The sequence below is a fragment of the Trachypithecus francoisi genome, unplaced genomic scaffold, assembly GCF_009764315.1.
Source record: "Trachypithecus francoisi isolate TF-2019V2 unplaced genomic scaffold, Tfra_2.0 Lachesis_group7, whole genome shotgun sequence".
Lineage (NCBI taxonomy): Eukaryota > Metazoa > Chordata > Mammalia > Primates > Cercopithecidae > Trachypithecus > Trachypithecus francoisi.
In genome coordinates, this window is record NW_022681472.1 from 98,250,962 (window position 1) to 98,261,064 (window position 10,103).

At 53.9% G+C, this 10,103-nt stretch overlaps 1 protein-coding gene across 1 annotated transcript; it reads left to right on the top strand.

Moving 5' to 3' along the window:
- Positions 1-7,682: 7,682 nt before the first annotated feature.
- On the top strand, positions 7,683-9,302 carry LY6L (lymphocyte antigen 6 family member L). Its single transcript, XM_033203688.1, has 3 exons — positions 7,683-7,755; positions 7,843-7,959; positions 9,034-9,302. Exons 1-3 carry the CDS (start codon positions 7,683-7,685, stop codon positions 9,258-9,260), a joined length of 417 nt encoding a protein of 138 aa, XP_033059579.1. The 3' UTR covers positions 9,261-9,302.
- Positions 9,303-10,103: the final 801 nt, after the last annotated feature.

Sequence of the window (10,103 nt, forward strand, 5' to 3'; positions counted from 1 at the left end):
TCAGAAGAGGGTGTGCTGGGTTCAAGGTTACAACAGAAAAGCCAGCACCATCCACCCCAAAGTCAACACAGCATCTAACACAACCTCCCCTCACATTTACCTTCTGAAAAGGATGTGGCACCCCCATGCTTCCTCCTGACATTGCAGTTGGCAGCAATTCCTCTCAGCTTTTATTTATCTGAAAAATGCCTTTATTTTGCCCTAATTTGTGAGGAAAATTGTGCATAGTGTCGGAGTCCAAGCTGGCAATTTGAAAGCTTCTGGCTTCCAAAGTTCCTGTTTGAGAAGACAGCCGTCATTCTGGGGATTCCTGTTTGAGGAGACAGCCGTCATCCTCAGGGTTCCTGTTTGAGGAGACAGCCATCATTCTGGGGGTGCCTGCTTGAGGAGACAGCTGTCATTCTCCTGGTTCCTATTTGAGGATACAGCCGTCATCCTCAGGGTTCCTGTTTGAGGAGACAGCCATCGTTCTCGGGGTTCCTGTTTGAGGAGGCAGCCGTCATCCTCGGGGTTCCTGTTTGAGGAGACAGCCATCGTTCTCAGGGTTCCCTAGTGCTAAGGTGTTTTTTTCTCCTGGCTACATCTAACATTTTTCTCTTTTCCTTTAGTTTCAGCAGTTTGACTACGATGTGACTAAGTATGGCTTTCTTCAGCTTTATACTTCATGGAGTTCAATAAGCATATTGAATCAGTGGGTTAATGCCTCTTATCAGTTTTGGAAAATTGGCTACTATCCATGAAAATAATATTGCTCCTATCCCATTCTCACCCTTCTCTGGGATTCCAATATATATGTTAGACAGTTGGATCAGTACCATATGGCCCTCTCCTCTCTGTCTCTGTGTGTGTGTGTGTGTGTGTGTGTGTGTGTTTGTGTACTTTTAACTCTATTTTGTCTCTGTGCTTTATTTTGGATAATTTCTATGGACCTGTCTGAAACTTTATTAATCCTTTTTGCTACTGTATGTTTAGTCTGCTCTTAAGCCCATCCAATGAGTTAATTTCAGGTATTATATTAATTGGTTAATATAATAATAAACACATTTTTTATTATTTATTTTATTTTTAGTAACAGATAATAAGCACTTATTTTCATAGCTTCCATCTCTCTGTTGAAATTCTCCATCTTTTCATCCATTTTGTTCATCCTTTCCTCCATCTTATTTCGTGCATTTACAACAGTATTGTAAAGCACTTGTCTGCTAATTCTTTCATCTGGGTTATCTGTGTGTCTGCTTCTATTGCATAGCTTATCTCTTGGTTGAAAATCACACTCTCCTGTAATTCTTATAATTTTTGGTAGTGTGCTAGAAATTATATGCAAAAAAACCAAGAAACATCAGTCTCTCCCTGCAGATAGAGCTCTGCCAATGAGTAACCCGCCCTCAGCACCATTCAGCTCCACTGCAAGGAAGGGCCCCCCAAGACTGGCAGTTCCTTCCGATTTGCACCCATCATTTTCCAATGCATTTGAAAGCAATGATAATTTTTGTACATAATTCTGTTTTTTTCTCATTGTTGAAATAGAAATGATGGCTTCACACCCTTTCCTCATGCTAACTGGAAGTGAAACTCTTGTCTTTTTGCATTACAAAATCTGGGAGTTATTTGTCATTATGACCCATTTTTTCATTTACATTATTCATCTGTGGATCTTTTTTCCTTATTCAGTCTTACCAGATATTTGTCTAATTTTTGTTCCTTCAAAGACACAGCCATAGCCATGTGATTTTACCTTGGTTTTCTGTTTTGTTAATAGGCATTCTCAGTCCTGTCTCTTTTCTTCAGTTGAGTTTCAAAATGCGGAGATTGGACCCTGAGCTTGCTAACTTCAGGCTTCCCACCAGTTTCCCCCAATAACTCCAGCATTGATTGCCTAAGAAAAAAGTCTCCCTCCTACTCACCAAATATCACTCTAATGGCGAGAAAATTATTAATTCAAAAATAAGGCCAGGCACGGTGGCTCACGCCTGTAATCCCAGCACTTTGGGAGGCCGAGGAGGGTGGATCATTTGAGGCCAGGGGTTCGAGACCAGCCTGGGCAACATGATGAAACCTCGTCTCTATTAAAAATACAAAAAGTAGCCAGGCGTGATGGTGCACAACTGTACTCACAGCTACTTGGGGAGCTGAGGCAGGAGAATCACTTGAGCTCGGGGAACAGAAGTTGCAATGAGCCAAGACTGCACCACTGCACTCCAGCCTGGGCAAGAGAATAAGACTCCATCTCAAAAAAAAAAAAAAAAAAAAAAATTAACCTTTCTTATTTCCCAATGCAAATATGTAGAGTTAGATTTTTTTCTCAGGTACAGCTTTTGCTGCAGCCCAATAGTTTTGATAGTAGTATCTTAGTTTTAATCATTTCTAGGTATTTTAATTTCCAATATGACTTCTTTAACTGTGGTTTATTAGAATAGTGATTTTCAATCTTTTAACATGTGTAACTATGTCACTGATGCTTTTGTTAAGAACTTCTGTGCTGGGTCAGAGAATATTGTCAGCGTGGTAAATGTGCCAGTTTGGAAATGATAACAAAACCCTTGCTCACTGTTGCCTTGAAAAAAAGAAAATAATAACAATCTGTACATTTAGAACAAAATGAAAGTACTGGGCTCTCTGGTTCATGGGCTCCCTGGTGCCTGTGTTTGACTGATTGTGCAGCATTAACAAGAAGGGCTGTGCACCGAGGGGAGACCATTCAGGCTTACTGACATCACTAAACCCAAAGTCAGACACGGAACACAATTGCACACACCTGCCCATCTAAGAAGGAGAGCACCTGATGAATTGCTCAGGCACGGGGAGTGAGGAGCCAGAGTGTGAGGCCCCCACTGCCGACCCAGTTCTCTCTGCACCCTCATGCCTCTCTGGGGTGCCGCTGTTGTTCCTCCTGGGAACCCTGTCAGCAGGAGACAGGGGTCTCTCTGGGGACGCCCAGACACCAGTCCCCAGATTAAGACAGGGCAAGGAGACGACCTGTTCCCAGGGAGAGCTGTGCACGGAGCCCCAAGGCAGGGCCAGGAACTGGAGCGTGAAAGAAGCCAAGGCACCAAAACTATGAGCAGTCAAAAGGGGTAAAGCTCCACGGCCCTAAGAATCGATGCTCAAACCAGGGTTCCACACGGCAAGGGGAGGAGAAAGGCAAGCAGGTTCCGACCTGGGCAGAGCCAGGAGGGGCGACGAGAAACCTGCCAGGCCCCGCACGTACGCCTGGGGGCAAATGGTTAGGATCTGAGCTTCCCAACAGCCAAGGTGAAAAGGAAAAAGGGTCAGAGGTACAAGTGTAGCGGGAGTACAGTGATCTTCAGTGTCAACAATTCAGCCTGGCATTCCATAGCAAGAGTGCAGGGACGGAGACTGTGGGACTCATTCAGGACACCACTCGGGGAGGCCTCTGGACATCACGCCAAGATTCCCTCACTGGAAAAATTCCACGGTGTGTTTCTGTCCGTGCCTATGCCAGGGTTGGCACACATACCCACACAGCAGCTTCCTGGCACCCAGCTCTCGGACGGTGAATACCATAAGGGCAGGAAGGAAGGTCATCACTTCATCTAAACAGGAAGCTCTCACATTTTCCTGATTGAGATCTGCACTTTAAAAAGTTAAATAAATATAAACACACCCAAAACGCTGACACAGAAAACATTCACAGAACTTATTCACATACATTTATAACTGATCAACATATTTATAACAAAACATAAACATAAAATATGAAATAAAATATGAAACACAATATTTATTTGTATATCTAAAACATTATATACACATATATACACAAGCAAAAATATAGAAACATAAATAAAACACATTTTTATTTAATTACTTTCATTAAAATATATGTTGTCCTAATTGTGCATAATGTACCCTGATCTTTGTTATTCAGTTCAATTCTATTCTTTCCTCTTCTAGAACATACAAACATGGTTCCTATTCGCCAGCTGGGTTTTATGACCCGGGCTCCTTGGACAGTGCTGCTCCCGGCACCACTCAGAAGCAGAGTGCAGGCCGAGGCTCCGTGCGGCTGAGCCGGGCTTGAATTCAGCCCTCTACCTATTACCTGGGTGATCCTGAATCAGGGCACCAACCATCCGGGTTTGCCCAGCACTGAGGGCTTCCCAGGTCGCAGAACTTCGGTGCTAAAATTAGGACATTGGTCCCCCATCAGGAAGCCATCTCCTCAGGTCTCTGCTCCATTTTATTATTTTTAGAATTGGACTCATCATGGTACCCACCTCCTAGGATTGAAGTCAGGTCAGAAATGAAGAATATCGATAGAATAAACACTCAGCAAACGTCACTGGGGCCTGTGGGCTGTGCTCCTACAGGCCTCTCTGCTGCCAGATGGACACTGGTTCACACACCTGGACAGGTGTTGGAGTCTGGGGCCAGGGGATGGGGGCTCCTGACAGAGACCACCAGGAACAAGCACGCCCTTAACAAGGAGGTGGCCCTGCCTCTCCAGGGCAACTGCAGGACCAAGTCAGGGAACCGTGGAGGCAAAGACCCCAGAGCCGTGCCCCTCCCTCACACCCACATCTTTGCTCTGGGCTGTTTTGAAGCCTGTCCACGAACTATGCTCATTCCAGGGGTGCCCCAGGAACAGCAACAGGCTGTGCCTTCCGGGGAGCTGCAGTGATCCGTGATGGGGACAACTGCATGACCCAGCAAAGTATCCTGGGAACACCAGGCCTGCACCCGCTGCCGTGCTGACCACAGGCTGACTGACCCTTTCCCGTCCCTGGCTACTCCCCGCCACCTCCAGGGGCTGCTGTGTCTGGGAGTTAATTCACCAAGGAGAGAAGAAACGAGGCCAGGAGCACCGCTGGATGCAGTACCGAGGAACTTGGTCAGCCCTGAGGAGGGCCACTGCCTTCTCGTGGGCACTAAAAGCTGTGCGGTTCTGAGCACCGCCCTCTTGGCCATGGCTGCTCCAACATCCCACCGCCAGCCGCAGGCTCAGATGAGTCTCTGCAGACCCCTCAGCCACTTCCTTTGAGAACTGCGTGTTCCTTCCAGCCTCTGACCTCCAACTGCCACCTGGACTCCTTTACTGCACATGCCTCCAATGCCACTGTTCTTTTGATTGTTCTTTTGATTTTTGACTTTGCAGATTTCACAGTGCCAAATTCATTCAAATCAATCACAGTGTGAATGGCAAATGAAAAAATGCACGTGATAAACAAAGGGCATACGGCCCCTCCCCTCCAACGACTTCCATCCGTGCCCTCTAAACCCACCCCCAAACCAGCCCCGACCCACACACAGGCTGGGTGGCAGAAAGGGCTGGAACATCAGAGGACAAAGGGAGCAGAGGACGCTGAGCCTGGACAGGCAGGGGTCAGAGGGCAGGGCCCATCTGGGGCATCCCCAGAGCATGCAGCAGGGGAAACAGGAACGGGACAGCCCTGCTGGGTGGGCCACTGCGTGGACGCAGGGGAAAATGGCGCCACCTGCCTGCACACTCACTCTTGGGCCGGGTGGGCACCTTCTCTCCCAGCAGCTGTTACCCGGAAGCCACAGCAGGGGAGGGGCTTGCTGGGCTGTAGTGCAGGAGGGGATGCGGAGGCCCCTGGAGGTGGTGGGGAGCAGTCACGCTGGGGCCAGGGGCAGCCCTTCCCAACCACCTTATGGGTAGCAGTTACCCCTTTCTTCTTTCTGCCACTTACCTCCTGCAAGACCCCTTAGGGCAGGTGACTGGGCCAGTTCACTGCTGCAGGCCCAGGGTCCAGCCCTGCCTTGTCATCACACATGCTCAAAAGGATGTGATTCAGGAAATGAAGGCAGGAAGGAGAAAAGAGTGAACCTGACACGGGGAAAGCTGTGTGACCACCTGGGCTGGAGGGGAGAGCCCGGGGGTGCCCCTTAGAGAGACAGCTTTGGGAGACCGAGGTCCCAGGGAGGGGCTCCGTGGAGGAAAATGGGTCGGTGGTCCTCCAGACTGAGGACAGCATTTCCCGACATCGCCTGGGTCCAGCAGGGCCCTGTGCCCCCTGGTGAGGTGGGGGAGGGTGTGACAGTGCCTCTGGAGGGGAGAGCTGGGTGCCCACCAACCGGGATGTCCACGCTGTTGGGTTCCAGTGGCCCAGTGAGAACACGGGTCAACTCCCTTGGCTCCCGGGGTATAAAAGAAAAAAAAAAAAAGAATAAACAACAGGACAAAGGGAAGACCCCGTGTAGGAGGCAGATGAGTTTACTAGGGAGGGCGCAGGTCTGCGCTGTGACAGGGGCGGCCCAACACTCTGCATCCAGGACCTACATGGGGCCAGGCAGATGCTGCAAAAGAAACTGGAACCACAGCCTCCGAGGGGCCCAGGGACGCTTGAGGCGCCGGGACAGACCCGGCTGGGCCCCAGCCTCACCTGTGAGCGGTCCCAGTGCGGGAGGACAGAGCTGGGAGGCAGCCTGCGCAGGAGCCGTTTTTCCAGGGCACCAGTCTTCAAAGGCGCGGACTCAGCCCCCTGCTGGTCCCAGGAACTTAGCAGGGGTTTTGGAGCAGCAGCCTCCAACCCTTGCGGCAGCTCCAGGCTCCTGTAAGGCTATGCCCTGCTTTTCTCTGAGCCACTGAGCGCGCCCCAGGGGCCCCTGGAGGCGTCTGCCCTTCTCCTCCCTTCTCCCCTCCTCCCAGGCCACCTCTGCCAGGCGAAAGCGCTCCAAGCACTCTAGAAAGAACGAAGATTCTGTGTCTGTGGCCTAACCATCCCCGCCAACCTCATTTGCCCTTAACTATGCTCCTTCCTGGATCTGCCTGGCCGGCTCCGGGCCGCCCTGTCCTGGCCGCCTCTCGTTCCATCTCAGGTTGTCCAAACCTCACCTGCGCCCCAGGGTCCCTACTCCGCCTCCTCCCTCTTCCTCCTCCTCAGCCTTGAAGCCTCGTCCCTCCCGCGTCTGCTGCCAAATCCAGACCACTCCCGCCCCGTCCCAGGGAAAGGGTCGTCCCGCCCTCCGCGCGCTTTGAGGAGCTCAGGGCTCTCTGGGTCTCCCTCAGCCTCCGTGGGTCCCCGAGTCAGGAACCAAATCTGGCCCGACGTTCCCTACGGCGTGGAGCCCAGGGTCTGTGACTGGGGTTGAGGCTGGCCTTGGGGGACCTGCAGGCGTCCCCCTCCTCCCGGGTCTCGGGCTATTTTCCGCAGGAGGCGGCTGCAGGCAGACGCTGAGGCCCTCGGGAACCCCGGGAGCCGCCCCAGTGCAAGAGACCAGAGGAGGGGCCGGCCGGTCCAGCCCCCTCGGTCCCAGGGCTGACTCCTCCTCCAGGGCGCAGATGCCCGCAGCTCCGCAGGAGAGAAGGTGCCTGGAGAGGGGTCCGGACTGTGGGCCGGGGGCTGGGATGAGGGTCGGGTGAGAACCGGGCTCCGAGGGTTTAGAAAGAGAGATTGGAAAGGGGACCAAAGGCAGAGGGCCCAGGGAGAGGGGATGTGGGGAAGGGAGGAGAGCGAGCGCGGGAGCAGGAGGCTGAGGGTGGGGGACGCCCTTGGTGAAGCCCCGCCAAGGAGTGCAGGAGGTTGGGGGTGGGGCGTCCTGGGTGAAGCCGCATCCGGGAGCGCAGAAGGCTGGGGTGGGATGGGGGGTGCGCCCTGAGTGAAGCCCGATTAGGGAGCAGGAAGCTGGGGAGGGGGCTCTCTGGGTGAAGTCCCCCGCAACACCCACCTCACCCTACTCAGGCTGAGCCCTCTGGCGTCATGGAGGGGCTCGTCCTAGCCCTGTGTGCCCTCCCGCTGGCTGCCGCGTCTGCTGGCTGCGCCACGACGCCAGGTAAGGAGCGGCCCTGGCAGGGCTGGGGGCATCGGGGCTGGGGCTGGGGCTGCGGACCCTGGTCCACCGCGCCCCTGCTGCCCACAGCTCGGAACCTGAGCTGCTACCAGTGCTTCAAGGTGAGCAGCTGGAGGCAGTGCCCGCCCACCTCGTGCAGCCCGCTGGACCAAGTCTGCATCTCCAACGAGGTGGTCATCTCTTTTAGTGAGTCCCCCCTGGGGCAGAGGGCAGTTGCCAGGCGCCCCGCCTCTCAGCAGCTCAGCTGATGCGTCCTCGGCGCTCCAGGGCCTGGGGCCGTGTGGGTCCCACAGTGCCTCCTGCTGTCTCTCCCGCGCTGGGTTTGGGCGAGCATCCCAGAGTGTGAATTTTGACTTTTCTTTTTCTCCTCCATTTGAAGTGTCTCTAGGAACTGTCAGCAGGACAAAGGCTCCGATGTCACTGAATTTACAAAGACAGTAGGAACACACAGGGGTGGGGAGAAGCAGCTGTTCGGGTGGAGGGGTTATCCGCCCTTCCTAGCACAGCACAGTAGGCCTGCCATACAGCCCAGCATCGGGCAGGCTGCACTGGGAATCTAATACAGTGTATGACAGTGTCATATAGTATAACACAACGTAACGAATATAACGTGTACACTGCAACTTAATATAATACGACACAATACAACATACTGTAATAAAATAGAATGCAACACAACACACCATAACACACTATGACACATAAAGGAGATTCCACCCAAGCTCTTTTCTCCACCATTTGGGTTTTGAGTGTTGTGCATCCTTCAGGGGTTCCGTGGTTGTTGACAGACACATGTCCATCAGAAAGTCTCTGCCATGTCTTTAAGTGAGCAGCACAGAGAAACGAGCCCAGGGCTGGGCACCCAGCCCAGCAGGTTTTCTGTGATGGGCAGCCCCTTTCCACTGCTCTGAGTCACCCCTTCTCCCCACCACGCACGCACCCCAGGGCTGGCAGGGGTGGTCCAGGCTGTGCCTGGCTTCAAGGGAAAGCCCCTTACAGCCAGTTACCCTGGAATCTGTATTTGCTGTGCTGCAGGGCGGAGGTGACCTGGGCAGCCAGGCTCCTCAGCTCTGCAGCACCTTGCCCAGGAAAGGACAGGAGACAGTGGTCTCTTGGTCCCCCTCACAGGGCCAGGTTCCTTGCTCTAGTTCTTCTGGGTCCCGGCTGCCCCTTTGGAAAGCATCCTTGCATTTTCCTAATAACTGTGGATACTTCCTTGCTGGGGGCTCTGGGGCCACCTGCCTCTCCTCTTCTCTGCAGAATGGAGCGTACACACCCTGCTCAGCAAACGCTGTGCTCCCAGATGTCCCAACACCAACATGAAGTTTGAATGGTCGCCGGCCCCCTCCGTGCAAGGCGTGATTACTAGGCGCTGCTGTTCTGGGGCTCTCTGCAACAGGGCACCAACCCCACAGGAGGGGCGCTGGGCCCTGCAAGGGGGGCTCCTGCTCCAGGTGGGCCTCGGCCTCCTCAGGGCCCTGTTGTGAGGGTCCTCCCTCTACACCCCTTCCTGGCCCTGCTGGCCTGTCCCGTCTCCTACCTCCCACTGCCATCCTGTGTCCACCCCTTCCAGGACCCTGGGGGGGACCTTCCCTCTGAGGTGGTGGGGAAGGTGCCATTGCCTCCACCCTGGATCTAGCCACCTCACTCCTCCCCACAGGGGCCCCTTTGCTGGGGAACCCCGTGGATTCAGCAGCTGCTCCTCCTGGGGAAGGACGGTGCCTCCGGTGTGGGTGACGGGAAGGACGGTGCCTCCGGTGTGGGTGACGGGAAGGACGGTGCCTCCGGTGTGGGTGATGGGAAGGACGGTGCCTCTGGTGTTGGGTGATGGGCAAGGATGGTGCCTCTGGTGGGCGATGGCCCCTTGCATGAGGCCCCTTGCCCTCAGTGCTGTCCAGGACCCTTTGAGGGGCAGGAGAGCCCAGGTGCGGCCACAGCTGGGGCTCCCCCTCTGCCCAAGGGAAACCCAGGAAGGATAACACTGTGGGTGCCCCCACCTGTACATTAGGACCACGCCTTCACCCTCTTGAAGACAATAAACTCTCATGCTCCATGGTGCTCATTTCTTCCTCCTCCTCCCCATCCACCCGCCCTGCCCAGCCCTCAGCAAAGGGTTCTGTGGGTTGGTACCGGCGGCCACTGGAGCAGCCAGATCTGCAAAAAGCCTTCCAGCTGGGAGGTTGAGGATAGGGACCATCCCTGCAGCCTAGGGCCCAGCAGTGGGTAAGCAGTATGTCACAGGCTCGGGGCTAGGATCCTAGAAGGGCTGGGGCCCCTGAGTGGAGGTGGGGATGAGCCTGGAGAAAGGGGTCTGTGGCATGTGACCAGGG